General features: G+C 34.1%; 3 protein-coding genes and 1 long non-coding RNA gene across 4 annotated transcripts; 2 read left to right on the top strand and 2 right to left on the bottom strand.

The window, feature by feature from the left end:
* The first annotated feature begins 28 nt into the window (after positions 1 to 28).
* On the top strand, positions 29 to 1,594 carry LOC140976501 (uncharacterized). The gene is made up of 3 exons (XR_012175226.1): positions 29 to 454; positions 552 to 593; positions 683 to 1,594. It is a non-coding gene; the product is annotated as an uncharacterized lncRNA (long non-coding RNA).
* A 3,624-nt stretch (positions 1,595 to 5,218) lies between these two features.
* On the bottom strand, positions 5,219 to 5,713 carry LOC140977468 (uncharacterized). Its single transcript, XM_073442208.1, has one exon. The coding sequence runs from the start codon at positions 5,711 to 5,713 to the stop codon at positions 5,219 to 5,221; it is 495 nt and encodes a 164-aa protein (XP_073298309.1).
* A 1,127-nt stretch (positions 5,714 to 6,840) lies between these two features.
* LOC140977467 (uncharacterized) lies at positions 6,841 to 7,896 on the bottom strand. The gene is made up of 4 exons (XM_073442207.1): positions 7,859 to 7,896; positions 7,725 to 7,790; positions 7,085 to 7,645; positions 6,841 to 6,990 (listed from the first exon to the last, which is right to left on the bottom strand). The coding sequence occupies exons 3-4, from the start codon at positions 7,631 to 7,633 to the stop codon at positions 6,841 to 6,843; spliced, it is 699 nt and encodes a 232-aa protein (XP_073298308.1). The 5' UTR covers positions 7,634 to 7,645; positions 7,725 to 7,790; positions 7,859 to 7,896.
* A 5,455-nt stretch (positions 7,897 to 13,351) lies between these two features.
* Positions 13,352 to 16,465, top strand: LOC140976498 (stromal cell-derived factor 2-like protein). The gene is made up of 6 exons (XM_073440704.1): positions 13,352 to 13,686; positions 14,188 to 14,328; positions 14,424 to 14,564; positions 15,725 to 15,774; positions 15,872 to 16,001; positions 16,130 to 16,465. Exons 1-6 carry the CDS (start codon positions 13,588 to 13,590, stop codon positions 16,211 to 16,213), a joined length of 645 nt encoding a protein of 214 aa, XP_073296805.1. The 5' UTR covers positions 13,352 to 13,587; the 3' UTR covers positions 16,214 to 16,465.
* The last annotated feature ends 368 nt before the right edge of the window (positions 16,466 to 16,833 follow it).

Below are 16,833 nucleotides of genomic sequence, written 5' to 3'. Positions count from 1 at the left end.
GTTGATCTATATTTGGTGTTCAAATTAAGGGAGGATTGTTGAAAAATATCCCACGAAAACTTAAAATATATGCTCAGTCCCCAATTAATAAAATCATATGTTGCACTCCCTAAATCCAATTTTATTTTGTTTTCACTCCCTAAATCAATAATTAATTAAATTTCTCTTTAAATTTTTTTTTCAGCTAATATTTAAGTAATATATGTAGACCGGACTTCTATTATTAGGATATTTTTTGGACCGGACTTCTCAATTATTTTTCTTCTATTCTCTCCTCTGTTCGTGTGATAAAATCCACCTTCCCCAAACCCATGAAATCGATGCTCGTATGAGAAAACCCAGCCGCTTTCTTCCCTGATCGGAGAAACCCATCGGCCGAAAGGGTCTTCTGACAAAGACGGAGAACCATTAGTAAGGCGCACGAGGTAACAAGCAGAATCAAGTGAGAAAGACCGTGAGTTTTCCCATTTTTCATTTTTCACTTTCGAAATTTTTTTATGTTTTTGTGGTTTTTTGTTGATCTTACAACGTTTGTTGTCGATTTTTTGTAGTTTATTTATTGGAGAACTTATTTTCATTGATCTTCGAAAACTGTAAGTTTTTCCATTTTTTTTAAAATTATTTTCGTGTTATGTCAATTTGTAAGAATGAGAAGAATTTTTTTGTTTGGACTGCTGTGAAGGAATTTGCTCTCGTTGCGTCATTCATCATCCTTCTCGCCGACTCTTGCAGGTATGTCTCTAAATTAGTGAAAATCCATTCATATTTTAAAAAAATATATGTTATTTACATAATCTAATGCTATAAATTAATCTATGCTTTGATTTTTGTTGGGGGAGTTTTCTCCCTTTCTTTATTAATGGATTATTTTTCTAGTTTAGTGGCTGATTTGTTTGATGTGAATTTCAGATACGGAAGTACGTGTATCATAATGTTATAAGGCTGGGGATGCTGATAAATTAATGGATTGTGCTCAAGTGCAAGTAAAAATTGATAATTTCCGTAGTTTAATTCTCCATTTTACAATCTAATTTTGTGGATATAAATACAATGTTCTAAAAAATGTAGTAAAAGACTTTTACATTAGATATATCTCGTGGACCTCAGAAGAAGTGGATGTATAAAGGTCAAAACAAAACTTATAAATGAATGCTTCAAGAAATAGGATGATTTTTTGTTTTATTTTGGATGGCCTAGTTGGTTCCCTCTTGTCACAATAACCAAAAGGGATGCAAAAAATCTATGGTCATGTACATAATTAGTGATTGGTATTTGTTGTAATTTGACTGTTTGAAAAAATATATGGTCATGTATACAAATATGATTTCAATTCCAAAATTAACTTTGATTGTATTTTCAAAATAAGTTATTTCGGTCGGTTGTACAACCATTATTTTTGTCGATCATGTACCACCATCTCCTTGTTTTTTCATCTTTTTTTATAGGAAGGCAGTGTTTCTGTTTTTGTTTGCCTTGTTTTTTATTTTACTAAATTTTATGGTACAAAATATGTGGACTAATTTTAGAAGTTTATGTTGTTTTTAATTCTTTATATTGATATTGTTACTTTTTTTCTTTTATGTAGAAATGGTTAAAAAAAAGTAGAATGAAAATGATGCTCACACTACAAGAAAAATGATTTTCCGCAGCACGTCATCAACGGCGTGCATTAAAAGCGCGCTGCGAATATTACTTTTAACGGCGTGCACTCATATGTGCGCTGTTGATATTATTGCACTTGACAGTATTAACGGCGTGCTTAAAAAACACGCTGCGGATATTACTTATCCGCGGCGTGCTTTACTTATCCGCAGCGTGCGTTTATGTGTGCCGTTAAAAAATTATATAAACGACAGCGTGCATGTGAAAGTGCGCCGTTAATATTTAGCGACGGTTTTTGAAAACCGATGCAATACTTAAAGAAACCGTCGCTATATTAGCGACGGTTTAAACCAAACCTTCGCTAAAATTAGCGACGGTTCAATACAACCGTCTCCAAATTCAAATTAGCGACGGTGATATTATAACCGTCTCTAATAGCGACGGTATAAGTACGTCGCTATTAGCGACATATTAACAACCGTCGCAATTAGCGACGGTTTAATACAAAACCGTTGCTAAGAGCGACGGTTAAATAAAAACCGTTGCCAATTGTCTTTAAATATCACCAGTCGAACCACATCCTACCACACCACTTCATAACATTTAAAATTTTTCTCTCTCAAGCAATTTAAATTTCGACTTAAGGTACGTTTTTTTGTTTCAATTTTTTTTAATTTTCGACTTAAGGTACGTTTTTTTGTTTCATTTTTTTTTATTTTTGACTTAAGGTACGTTTTTTTGTTTCAATTTTTTTTAATTTCGATTTAATGTACGTTTTTTTGTTTCATTTTTTTTAATTTTCGACTTAAGGTACGTTTTTTTTTTTCAATTTTTTGTAAATTTTTAAGTGTTAGTTAAGATAAATATTGTTATAATAGTGTGTGTTTTTTTAAGAATTATTAAATTATAAACGTAATTTTTTTTATTGTAATAACAATATTAGCGACATATTTTATTTTAATTCGGTCGCTAATTAGCGACGGGAATTAAAAAGACGGAATGTTAAAACCGTCGCTAATTAGCGACGGTTATGCTATGACTATCACCAGCGTGCATAGGCGCGCCACGAATAATAGTTTGTATTAACGGCGTGCATATCTTGAACTTTCAACATCTTTCAACTTTGCAGCGTGCAATGTGCGCTGCGAAAAGCGAATTTGCGCGCTGCGAAAAACCATTTTTGTTGTAGTGTCATATGCAGAGCAGAAAAGATGCAATGTCACGATGTTCTTCTACTTATTTTAGAAAAGTAATAAACAAACTTGAATCGAAACTGAATGAGAGGCAACGAGCAAGGATCATTGGTACTCCTTTTGGTAAATGGTTGAAGATGCTTAAACTGTCTATCTACAGTACCCGAGTTGATGTCGTATTAAGGAGTTTCAACATTGATTCCCTCTCTTTTATCTTTGGAAAGGGCATCATCATCCCTTTCACATCATTCGAATTTTCTATCCTCATTGGTCTACCTCAAGAAGGCCAACCTGTAAACCAAGAGCTCGGAACAAAGTCGGATTTTTTGTCACGCTATTTTGCAGGGAAGCTTATCAAAGCAACGAGGAAGTCGATTTCTAAAAATCTGTTGTTAATTGCCGAATTAGATGATGACTCACATTTGGATGATTTTGTTAGAATGTTTATTTTGTTTGCGTTTAATTGCATAGTATTTCCGCTGAGTACATATTTGACTCCCCGGTTTGTATTTTCTTACATTGATGGTTTGACCAAGTTCTTTGGATATTCATGGGGAGAAGCCGCGCATAGATTTCTATGAGATAAAATTTCTGGACATATTGTGAATTCGGAAGGAGCATCTGGAAGAAAAACATACTTGGATGGTTGTGTTGTCGGGATGATGGTGAGTTTGTATTTTTTTTGTAACTACTTTTATATAAAAATTTTGTATCATAATTTTTATTTTATCATTATTTATGTAGGCTTGTGTGTACGAAAAAGTCCTTCCTTAGGAGTAGTATCCGGATACCCGCGTACATATCCCCGTTTGTTCTAGTGGTGTGAAAGCAAGATTCCGTTAAAAGTTGAAGAAGCGGAGGTTTGCTCAAATGAATCACTTGTACGAAGGTATTTTGTTTTCAGATAATTTTTTAGTATTTCAAAGGTGATAATTTTTCTTTTTTATTATCTGAAAGGTGTTTGACATCATTTCATTTGGTGAGGAATTGGAACTATTTGATCATAGAGAGGAAAATGTAAAGGTATACAAATATATTCACCAAATGTATTTTAGGATGTATTAAGAATCATTGTTGATTTATTTAGGTGTTGAATTTTCAGGTGTCGTCTAAAATGAAGGATGCAGAAACAACGTAAAAATTAAAAGATTGGAAAAACTTGTTGAAGACCAATTCAACGAGATTCAAATGCTTAAACAAATGTGTTGTCAATCTGATGGAATGGTGACAAAGAATGTTGTTGGTGGTCGGGTAGATTGTGAGGTGAATGTTGGAAAAAAGGACGATAAGAATGTTTCGTTTGAAGATTTTGACATCGATTTAGGTGGCTACAATGGATTCCATGATGTTGATGTCGTTCAAAATGTGATTAAAGCTGTTGGTGTTGGTTTAACTGAGGTGGATGTGGAAGTAAATAAGGTTCAAACATAGGAGTCTTCGAGAGAGATAATAGATGAAAGTAATGATGTCAATTGTGTATCTGGCTCACAAAAANTAATAGATGAAAGTAATGATGTCAATTGTGTATCTGGCTCACAAAAGGACACAGTTAATAATGTTATATCTTCAATTGTGAAGAATGTACTTACAAGAACTAATCGTGTGGAAAAGAGAAAGCCAGACATGTTTGTCACTCCTCCAAGTTCCACCCCAAGACGCAAAACAAAGGCCATTGTAGAATGCAAAGAGTACACTGTACTTAGTGATGAGGTATCATGTACATTAATTGTTATGATTTTTGTTATGGTTTGTTTAGAATTATTTCATTTACTTTAAATTTTGTTTCAATATTTTTGTTCCATAGGGGGACACAAACATAGAAGAAAAGAAGATATCAGCAGATAAAGACGAGCTAAAACTTAAAATTTTCAGGGGTAGAGAAGATTTTTGTGGTTGCGAACAAGTATCCGAGAAGGAGCGCAATGTAATAATTATCTTACGGGGGAAAGATTAAGGTACAATTCACAGTATTTTTCATATTTATTTATTATTTTTTATGATATTTAACCATAATCTTTTTTTTTTAGTGGCACCGTGTGGGAAGGAGAACGATTCAAAATATTTGGGAAAATTCTTCGTTCCACCATCTTCATTTTTCTGTTAATTTGAGATAAATAAATTCATTAGTAGTTTTCATAATATTGTAAGACACAAAACATAACTCAACAAAAAAAAATATGATAAAATAACAGGAACATCAATTTCATGATTCCCCACTAATACTTCCACTGGATCATGTACACCTTTTTGTAGATGTTCCATCAAAATTCTTCGTTCTACTATCTTCATTTTTCTGTGCATTAGAAAACATGTTAGTTGTTTTGACATCAATCATAATATTTTAAGACACAAACACACGAGTATAAGATATTTACTTGCAAGCAAATAGGTCAAAAACTTATTCAACAAAACATTATGCAAAGCTAGCTAATGGGTTCTTTGCAACTACGTCGATTGTGGCCTTGTTTATGACACCGGCCACACTTTGACACACGTAGAACTTGAGATGCTATCCTTTGTGTTCTTCTTCGGCCTGGTTGGCTACGAACATCGGGAGGATTGATCATAATTGGGTGATCGGGATTGGGCTCATGCATCTCAAATGTAAGGATCGGATTTAGAATTCCTCTACAAGTTTCACGATATGAATCTGTCTTAAAGTATTTGTCACAAAAATCATATAAAGACAATGCTTTTGACTTTATTGTTGCACATGCATGTTTGCAAGGAAGCCTATTAAGCTGCCAGGCTTTGCACGAACAATTCGTAGCACACAAATCAGCAGCAAATGATTTATCTCCGTCCACAACCTCAAAACTCCAAGAACATGCTTTCAACACTTTCAAACTACGAGATTCGGCATATGTTTTTGCAAGAACATTCTCCTTTGATGGACTCAATATCTTAATCATCCCCATTTGCCCAAATTCCCGGGAAATCGGTGGGGTGTTATAAATAATAACATAGCCGAGTGTTGGAACAATTGGGTTAAAGCAGCACGATTTCTTCCTATTGTTGCCATGGTGGACCAGATCCGCATTCAAATTATGGACATTATGCACAGAAGACGTGAAGCGTCAATGGGGATGATTAAGATATTGAGTCCATCAAAGGAGAATGTTCTTGCAAAAACATATGCCGAATCTCGTAGTTTGAAAGTGTTGAAAGCATGTTCTTGGAGTTTTGAGGTTGTGGACGGAGATAAATCATTTGCTGCTGATTTGTGTGCTACGAATTGTTCGTGCAAAGCCTGGCAGCTTAATAGGCTTCCTTGCAAACATGCATGTGCAACAATAAAGTCAAAAGCATTGTCTTTATATGATTTTTGTGACAAATACTTTAAGACAGATTCATATCGTGAAACTTGTAGAGGAATTCTAAATCCGATCCTTACATTTGAGATGCATGAGCCCAATCCCGATCACCCAATTATGATCAATCCTCCCGATGTTCGTAGCCAACCAGGCCGAAGAAGAACACAAAGGATAGCATCTCAAGTTCTACGTGTGTCAAAGTGTGGCCGGTGTCATAAACAAGGCCACAATCGACGTAGTTGCAAAGAACCCATTAGCTAGCTTTGCATAATGTTTTGTTGAATAAGTTTTTGACCTATTTGCTTGCAAGTAAATATCTTATACTCGTGTGTTTGTGTCTTAAAATATTATGATTGATGTCAAAACAACTAACATGTTTTCTAATGCACAGAAAAATGAAGATAGTAGAACGAAGAATTTTTGATGGAACATCTACAAAAAGGTGTACATGATCCAGTGGAAGTATTAGTGGGGAATCATGAAATTGATGTTCCTGTTATTTTATCATATTTTTTTTTGTTGAGTTATGTTTTGTGTCTTACAATATTATGAAAACTACTAATGTATTTATTTATCTCAAATTAACAGAAAAATGAAGATGGTGGAACGAAGAATTTTCCCAAATATTTTGAATCGTTCTCCTTCCCACACGGTGCCACTAAAAAAACAAGATTATGGTTAAATATCATAAAAAATAATAAATAAATATGAAAAATACTGTGAATTGTACCTTAATCTTTCCCCCGTAAGATAATTATTACATTGCGCTCCTTCTCGGATACTTCTTCGCAACCACAAAAATCTTCTCTACCCGTGAAAATTTTAAGTTTTAGCTCGTCTTTATCTGCTGATATCTTCTTTTCTTCTATGTTTGTGTCCCCCTATGGAACAAAAATATTGAAACAAAATTTAAAATAAATGAAATAATTCTAAACAAACCATAACAAAAATCATAACAATTAATGTACATGATACCTCATCACTAAGTACAGTGTACTCTTTGCATTCTACAATGGCCTTTGTTTTGCGTCTTGGGGTGGAACTTGGAGGAGTGACAAACATGTCTGGCTTTCTCTTTTCCACACGATTAGTTCTTGTAAGTACATTCTTCACAATTGAAGATATAACATTATTAACTGTGTCCTTTTGTGAGCCAGATACACAATTGACATCATTACTTTCATCTATTATCTCTCTCGAAGACTCCTCTGTGTGAACCTTATTTACTTCCACATCCACCTCAGTTAAACCAACACCATCGGCTTTAATCACATTTTGAACGACATCAACATCATGGAATCCATTGTATCCACCTAAATCGATGTCAAAATCTTCAAACGAAACATTCTTATCGTCTTTTTTTCGAACATCCACCTCACAATCTACCCGACCACCAACAACATTCTTTGTCACCATTCCATCAGATTGACAACACATTTGTTTAAGCATTTGAATCTCGTTGAATTGGTCTTCAACAAGTTTTTCCAATCTCTTAATTTTGTACGTTGTTTCTGCATCCTTCATTTTAGACGACACCTGAAAATTCAACACCTAAATAAATCAACACTGATTCTTAATACATCCTAAAATACATTTGGTGAATATATTTGTATACCTTTACATTTTCCTCTCTATGATCAAATAGTTCCAATTCCTCACCAAATGAAATGATGTCAAACACCTTTCAGATAATAAAAAAGAAAAATTATCACCTTTGAAATACTCAAAAATTATCTGAAAACAAAATACCTTCGTACAAGTGATTCTTTTGAGCAAACCTCCTCTTCTTCAACTTTTAACGGAATCTTGATTTCACACCACTTGAACAAACGGGGATATGTACGCGGGAATCCGGATACTACTCCTAAGGAAGGACTTTTTCGTACACCCAAGCCTACATAAATAATGATAAAATAAAAATTATGATACAAAATTTTTATATAAAAGTAGTTACAAAAAAAATACAAACTCACCATCATCCCGACAACACAACCATCCAAGTATGTTTTTCTTCCAGATGCTCCTTCCGAATTAACAATATGTCCAGAAATTTTATCGCATAGAAATCTATGCGCAGCGTCTCTCCATGAATATCCAAAGAAATTGGTCAAATCATCAATGTAAGAAAATACAAACCGAGGAGTCAAATAGGTACTCAGCGGAAATACTATGCAATTAAACGCAAACAGAATAAACATTCTAACAAAATCATCCAAATGTGAGTCATAATCTGATTCGGCAATTAACAACAGATTTTCAGAAATCGACTTCCTCGTGGCTTTGATAAGCTTCCCTGCAAAATAGCGTGACAAAAAAATCTGACTTTGTTCCGAGCTCTTGGTTTACAGGTTGGCCTCCATGAGGTAGACCAATGACGATAGAAAATTCGAATGATGTGAAAGGGATGACGATACCCTTTCCAAAGATAAAAGAGAGGGAGTCAATGTTGAAACTCCTTAATACGACATCAACTCGGGTACTGTAGTCAGTTTAGGCATCTTCAACCATTTACCAAAAAGAGTACCAATGATCCTTGCTCGTTGCCTCTCATTCAGTTTTGGTTCAAGTTTGTTTATTACTTTTCTAAAATAAGTAGAAGAATATCGTGACATTGCATCTTTTCTGCTCTGCATATGAGTATCATTTTCATCAACTTTTTTTTTAACCATTCCTACATAAAAGAAAAAAAGTAACAATATCAATATACAAAATTAAAAACAACATAAACTTTTAAAATTAGTCCACATATTTTGTACCATAAAATTTAATAAAATAAAAAACAAGGCAAACAAAAACAGAAACACTGCCTTCCTATCAAAAAAGATGAAAAAACAAGGAGATGGTGGTACATGATCAACAAAAATAATGGTTGTACAACCGACCGAAATAACTTATTTTGAAATACAATCAAAGTTAATTTTGGAATTGAAATCATATTTGTTTACATGACCATATATTTTTTCAAACAGTCAAATTACAACAAATACCAATCACTAATTCTGTACATGACCATAGATTTTTTGCATCCCTTTTGGTTATTGTGACAAGAGGGAACCAACTAGGCCATCCAAAATAATACAAAAAATCATCTTATTTCTTGAAGCATTCATTTATAAGTTTTGTTTTGACCTTTATACATCCACTTCTTTTGAGGTCCACGAGATATATCTAATGTAAAAGTCCTTTACTACATTTTTTAGAACATTGTATTTATATCAACAAAATTAGATTGTAAAATGGAGAATTAAACTACGAAAAATATCAATTTTTACTTGCACTTGAGCACAATCCATTAATTTATCAGCATCCCCAGCCTTATAACATCATGATACATGTATCTCCGTATCTGAAATTCACACCAAACAAATCAGCCACTAAACTAGAAAAATAATCCATTAATAAAGAAAGGGAGAAAACTCCCCCAACAAAAATCAAACCATAGATTAATTTATGGCATTAGATTACGTAAATAACATATATTTTTTAAAAATATGAATGAATTTTCACTAATTTAGAGACATACCTGCAAGAGTCAGCGAGAAGGATGATGAATGAGGCAACGTGGGCAAATTCCTTCACATTAGTCCAAACAAAAAAAATTCTTCTCATTCTTACAAATCGACATAACACGAAAATAATTTTAAAAAAAATGGAAAAACTTACAGTTTTCGAAGATCAATGAAAATAAGTTCTCCAATGAGTAAACTACAAAAAATCGACAACAAACGTTGTAAAATCCACAAAAAACCACAAAAACATAAAAAAATTTCAAAAATGAAAAATCGGAGAAACTCACGGTCTTTCTCACTTGATTCTGCTTGTTACCTCGTGCGCCTTACTAATGGTTCTCCGTCGTTGTTAGAAGACCCTTTCGGCCGATGGGTTTCTCCGATCAGTGAAGAAAGCGGCTGGGTTTTCTCATACGAGCGTTGATTTCGTGGGTTGGGGGAAGGTGGATTTTATCACGCGATCAGAGGAGAGAATAGAAGAGAAATAATTGAGAAGTCCGGTCCAAAAAATATCCTAATAATAGAAGTCCGGTCTACATATATTACTTAAATATTAGCTGGAAAAAAAATTTAAAGAGAAATTTAATTAATTATTGATTTTGGGAGTGAAAACAAAATAAAATTGGATTTTGGGAGTGCAGCATATGATTTTATTAATTAGGGACTGAGCACACATTTTAAGTTTTCATGGGGTATTTTTCAACAATCCTCCCTTAAAATTTTATACAAAAATTTACGTAATCCAATTCGACTCGATTTATGAAAGAATATTATTTTTATATTAAAATTATTATTAATTTTAAATATAGATCGGATGACCCGTCTACAAGACATCTACTAAAAAAATAGTACATTCTCATGAGTCAGTCGGATAGAAATTATGTCCCACGAAATTAATCCGTTGAGATAAGTCTATTATGAGTGTGTGTTTTATTTGATATTCTATTTATTAGTGTGAATTTTAACATAGATTTTAAAATCACTTTCTTTTAATCATTTTAGAATTATATTAAATAATATATTATCAAGTAGCTAAAACGTAACTTTGGTATACTGGGGAATTCCGAAAAATAAATTGGGCAAATATTTTTTTAACAAGTCAGAACTTACATTTAAAAAAAAATGTTTAAGCAAAACCTGTCATTAATTCTCCCGGTATTATGTTATGTTTTTTTTTTTGAAATAGCAAATGCACCTCATTTTATTCAATATTTTGCATACGAGATGGGTTATTGAAATAGTTGATATGATTACATTTATATTTTAAAATTATATTGTTTATATTTTACAATCTAAATTAAATTTAAAAAATTTGTTGCTAAAAAAAACTTGTATATTAGAAATAAATAAAATAACATAATAAATAATAGATTACTTAAGTAATTATTAATTTTACTCATTTAAGGGTTTGCATCCTCTAAAAAATGAATTTCAGTTTTCATTTTTAGAAAAGAGTTTTTTGTGTTCTTTAACTCCAATTATGCTTGTTCTTGCTCAGTTTAATTCAAAACCAAAAGATGCAAAACTTGATTTTTCAAAACCCGAGCCCAAAGTAAAAATCTTGTTTAATTCTTTTCTCAAGAAATAACTCAGTGCACGTCCGTCAAGTCGGATGGCGGATGCCGCCGATCATGTTTATCGGGTGTTTCATGTGATCACTTTTGTCTTATTTTTTTAAACAGATCCTGCAAACAACGCTTCCCTTTATCATGATATTGATTTCTTCCAGTTGATAAGCAAGCATTAAAGCCCTTTGAGGATCACATCAAATGACGACTCGTGAACGCTGACTTTTGATACAGCAACAGACCGTTATCAGTTGCATTTTGGAACAGGCCCACAGAGATGCTGGTTCCCTATGAAAGATAGATTTGTGAGGGAATCGAAGTCCTTAAGTTTCCTGAGGTAGGAAAGTTCCCAAGGAATGCCTCCGAAGAATTGGTTGGAATAGAGGTAGAGATATCCTAGTTAGGGGTGTTCATCGGTCGGTTCGGTTCGGTTTTCGGTTTTTTATTTCGATTTTCGGTTTTACAAATATATAATCCGATATCCGAACCATTTTTCTTCAGTTCGGTTTGGATTTCTATCGAAATGGTTCGGTAATTACGGTTTTGATATAATTATTTAAATTAATAAGATAAATATATTGTAAATTATAATATGTTATCTTTTTACATGATTTCTTAGTAAAATATTTAAATATAAAGTCTAAATGAATTACATAAACAACAATCAACTAAATATTATTCAAAACCGAACCAAATAAATTTCGGTTTTGACAGTTATATCTCAATTATAAAATTCGGTTTTCGGTTCGATTCAGTGTTCGGTTTTATCTGAAGTTTGAACACCCCTAATCATAGTTGCGTTAGATTCGATAACGCAGGTGAAATCACTATTAATGACTTAAGTTTCCCTACACCATACTTGAGTATTTATTATCATTATGGAGAGAATTCCTACTTTTAGCTTGGTGTTCCAACTTGTTTTTTTTTCCCTCATTTATGAGATTTTATTGGATTTAGTCCGATCCCATGTATAAATTACACTAGTATTTTCACTTTTGCGATACATGGTATGTTATTTTATATAATTAACGATAAAAATTAGTAAGTATAAACATTTGAAAGATGAGAAGAACATGATGAAGTTTGATTTGATAAAGCTTAACTACTATATATATAGTTTATTTTGGTTTTTTTTTTCTTCCCCATTTTATTTTTTAAAATTATTTTTTAAATAAAATAAAATGAGTGCGGACTTCAAGTAGGATGGACCGACACCTCGTGCAGCAATGTACCACAATTCTTAATTTCATTTCTTATTTATTTTATTGGTTGATGTAATTTTGGTCGAAAAATATTTGCCTATCACACCACCAGCTAACACGATATATAAGGTGAAGGAAAATGTTAAACGCTGAACCAAATCGATTTGAATGGCTACTCGATCCAAACAAGGCAGAAATCTCACCAATGTCAAGCTCATGGTTGAGTATCATCTTGTAAGAATCGAAACTCACGACCAGACTTAGTATTGTATAATATCCCAACAATCAATCTCATAACAACACATTTTACACGAGTTCAAACATTCGTTTAACGACACATAAGTCTTTATCCTAGTAAGTATATAGGGTCGATTATAGGAATCATCCTATTTAATTGTGTTATATCTTATATTATATTATAATCTATATTTAGATAATGCATATCATGTTTGATTATTCGTATCTAAATTTCTTTTGGTCTCCTTCTTTGTTTATTAATTTGAGTACGTTACGATCAGACAAAAATACAACACATAAAATCATGATCTCGCATCTCCTAATTGCAGCTTCTGTTTTCCGTCTTTGTACGTATCCACTTCATCTCAGATGTATCTCCATCAATTTTTTTCGATTATTGTATGTCTACAATCCACCTAACATAGTGTAAAAATTTCTTATGAGTTTTAGGTACGTTATGATCACACAAAATACAGCAATAATATATATTATAAACAGACCAAACTTAAATAATTAGAAGCCATGCGACCACATAAATCAACTGACATGGTGTCAATAATAATTAGATGAATTATTTGAAAATTAAATCCTACGAAGAATTGGATGCGGCCACGTGGAGTCGAATGGACGCGTACGATTAACTTATTGAAACTACCACGTCAGGGCCTTGCCACGTGGAAACAGAACATTGGACGTGGACACGTCGAGTCGAATGCCAACATACTTTCGATAAACAGTCAAATCTGTTATTGGAAGCCATCTCGATTGGACTCCGACGTCGTTTATAGGATCCAACCGTGGCTCCATCCGGCCAACAGAACCTCACTCGCAGGAAACCCGCGGCAACGTCCTCCGTTACGGATCCGACCAGAATAGTATACAGAGAGTCCGCTAAACCGCCGTCTGATTCCGATAACCTGCCCTTTTGGCTGAGGTATTGGTTTGTAGCGCTGTTGCTGGTCATGGCTTGTTCGTTTTTTGCACTGGCGATTTTCGTGTACTTCACGCTCGACTTCGACTACGCGTCCGCTCCTGTTTCCGCGGCTTCCGAAGGGGTTCAGGTAAGTGATCTCGTTTTCGTGATAATGTCGATATATGTGCGTAGGTTGTTTATAAATTACCTGCTCATGGAATAGTTAATCGTGGGATGATGTAGTTCGTTCATTGTCGGGACTTTGGGCACGAATTGGAGACGTGGAGTCGGGATATAAGTCTTGTTTCGGCGTTTGTTCCTCAGTTAAAATAATAGTAATAGTAGATAGTTAAAATTTTATAATTTTAAATGTACAACCTCAGTTCAATTTCAAATTTAGTTTTCCCATGTTCATTTTGTGCGATTTTTCTCATCATCCTCCTTTTATCTTGGGGATCCATTACTAGCTCAACTACTATACCAGCTAATTGGTTGACAATTTCTTCCCAAATTTATGATTAGCATTTGTGCAATGCATCGTTGATTTGATCCATAAAATGTTTTGGTTATTTGATCGGTTAGTGATATGTCTATTTTGGGTTTCTATAGTTCTTTTCATGGCTTTGTGAATTTCTCTAACTGTTTGTAGATTACCTACGGCTCAGTCATAAAGCTTATGCACGAGAGAACAAAATTTCGGCTGCATTCTCATGATGTACCTTATGGGTCTGGTAGTGGGCAGCAATCTGTTACTGGTTTCCCCAATGTTGATGATTCTAACAGCTACTGGGTATGTTGCGTGCTATTCATATAATTTAATATGTGTTTACCTATGTATTTATTAATATTTATGCATGTTTTAATTGGAGTCGTTTTACTATGAAGATTGTGAGGCCTGCACCAGATTCCAATGCAAAACAAGGTGACATGATCAAAATTGGGAGCCTTTTAAGGCTGCAACACATGAGGACTAGGAAATGGTTGCACAGCCACTTGCACGCATCCCCCATTTCCGGCAATTTAGAGGTCGGTATACATGTGTTTTCCTAAGATTTGTTCATAGTTCTTAAAAGCCCAAAAGGGTTGCACCTTACCTCAAGCAGTGAGGCTCCTCATTTGGGCCTAGACTTAGGCCGAGGCTTAGCTTTTCAGTTTAGCGCATGCCTTGGCTGTAAAGCATGAGCCTTGGTGCGCTTTAAATGCTCCAGGCATCCATTAAGTGGGCCTTAGCTGTAGGGACCACAGTGATTCTATTGTGAAATTCAAGATCATAGTAATTTAAGTTAGTGTATAAGCTGATGAATCTTTGTTTTATTGTTGATTAACAGGTGTGTAAATCACACATTATATGATATGCGGTGAAAAATATTTCTGATATTTAGATTCTTGTTTATTATATGTAAGCACTCCTCACTTCAACAAGTCACATACATCACATACGCGTGCTTGAGCTCTATATTGTTTGCTAGAATTTGGAGCTCTGTAACTGCATAGAGTATGTTTTTTTCTCACTAGTGCTTGTGCATAATGTTGTAGAAAATGAAGCAGCCAATAATTATCTTACGCAGTCTTCTTCGCATCTTGAATTTGAGTCTCATTACTTTGAGACTGGCTTAGTCATGGGATTTCTGTTATAAAGTTTGAATTTGAGTTTGTCATTTTTATTGTCCGAATTATGAAGCTTTTTACCAAGGATGGGTTAAAGCATACGACTTTGGAATAAACTGGTTTAAACAACAATCGAGAGATTCTCCCTTCTCATCTTATTGTGAGTATCATCAAGAATGTCGTAGGCCATATTTATGATGTGTGCATAAAGGAAGAAATTCTGGCCACTGAATTTAGTGCATGTAGTGCGGCCCCATATCAATGCTGCTGTATGTGGTGAACTCATACAGAAAAAGAACACAGTACTGCCTTTTGAACTTATTGATGCAGAAAATGGTAGTCTCGATTGTGCTGCCTAATCAAATAATAACTAAGGACAGCAGGACAAAATCTGACCTTACAGGCAGTATTGCTAGATAATCGTGTGCTCCTTCCTCAACTGGTAAAAGTATTTATAGCTCCTTTTAATAGGATACTTTCTGCCAGTTTAATATTGTCAGATCTGGTTTTATATTAAAAAAAATCTGGTTTGTATGCATTGCCGTAATATTATAGACTCATATAAGCAAAACATTCAGGTCAGCTGCTTTGGCACTGAGGGTGAGTCAGATACCGGCGATTACTGGAGGTGAGTTTTTTTGTTATTAATCTCCATCATTTCATCATTTGGTGTTCTTTGTGAGACGTGCTGATCTTTTTGATTTTTTTGCTTTATCGTGCTTTAGTCTTGAAATTGAGGGAAGTGGGAAGACTTGGAGGCAAGATCAAAGAGTAAGACTTCGTCATGTAGACACCGGTGGATACCTGCACAGTCATGACAAGAAATATACCCGTATAGCTGGTGGTCAGCAAGAGGTAAGAATCAAATGGTAGCAATAATTTTCACCAGCCGGTTTTCCAGTGGAGGACCACTGAATAAAGTTTCAAAGCAATCTACTGAACCCAGTATCTCTAATGACGATTGAGTTGCATGTCATCTGTAGGTCTGTGGTGTCCGAGAGAAGCGTGCTGATAATGTTTGGTTAGCAGCAGAGGGCGTATATCTCCCAGTAATGGAAAGCAAGTGACATCGCGGAAACATATCACTGTCTAATCATATTTTCCAAGAATTCTTCGAAGGGATAAAACAATCATAAGATAACTAGTGTAAAATTCAACAAGTTCAGGTACCTCAGTAGTTTTCTCCGGTTTGGACTTCGTCGATCTTTTTTTTTACCAAAAAGTAGATCTCGAATTACTGCGTGAAGGGTGTTGCACCAGGTGATCATCTCTTGAACAATAAAGTTTCAAACTCGTCATTCTTTTAAACCTACTACTTAAAATTAACAGTGAAGAGTTGAATGCTTAAATTTTTTTGATAGCCTCAGGATGTTGTTGAAGAGATTTATTTGCACGATAAGATCAACGTACTATGCATGTATGTAAAAGATATGGAAAACCTTTCCTCTATACTAAAAAAATTCAATGTCATCCACGTCAAGTATGGAAACAAACTGAATCGATCTGAAACAAACCAAAACGATCTAAATATGAAGAAAATGTTAAAAGTTTGAAAAAGCTTGAATTTGGTTTGAATGAGAGATATTTGAGCTCGAGTTTGATTCGAAATTCGAAAATTTAATATTTTTTGCTCTAACGAAGGCTCAAGTTTGAGTTCGACTCGAAACATTCGAATAAGTTTGCGAGC

This window comes from Primulina huaijiensis, chromosome 5 (assembly GCF_012295235.1).
Source record: "Primulina huaijiensis isolate GDHJ02 chromosome 5, ASM1229523v2, whole genome shotgun sequence".
Classification (NCBI taxonomy): Eukaryota; Viridiplantae; Streptophyta; class Magnoliopsida; order Lamiales; family Gesneriaceae; genus Primulina; species Primulina huaijiensis.
The sequence above is the reverse complement of the archived record's forward strand: the minus strand, read 5'-3'. Positions and strand labels throughout refer to the sequence as shown.

Coding starts and splice junctions, on each gene's coding strand:
- LOC140977468 (XM_073442208.1), bottom strand. CDS start 5,713: ATGGGGATGATTAAGATATTGAGTCCATCAAAGGAGAATGTTCTTGCA.
- LOC140977467 (XM_073442207.1), bottom strand. CDS start 7,633: ATGAAGGATGCAGAAACAACGTACAAAATTAAGAGATTGGAAAAACTT. Junction 6,991..7,084: donor ACACTGTACTTAGTGATGAG/GTATCATGTACA, acceptor TTTGTTCCATAG/GGGGACACAAACATAGAAGA.
- LOC140976498 (XM_073440704.1), top strand. CDS start 13,588: ATGGCTTGTTCGTTTTTTGCACTGGCGATTTTCGTGTACTTCACGCTC. Junction 14,565..15,724: donor CCATTTCCGGCAATTTAGAG/GTCGGTATACAT, acceptor CAAAACATTCAG/GTCAGCTGCTTTGGCACTGA. Junction 15,775..15,871: donor GATACCGGCGATTACTGGAG/GTGAGTTTTTTT, acceptor ATCGTGCTTTAG/TCTTGAAATTGAGGGAAGTG.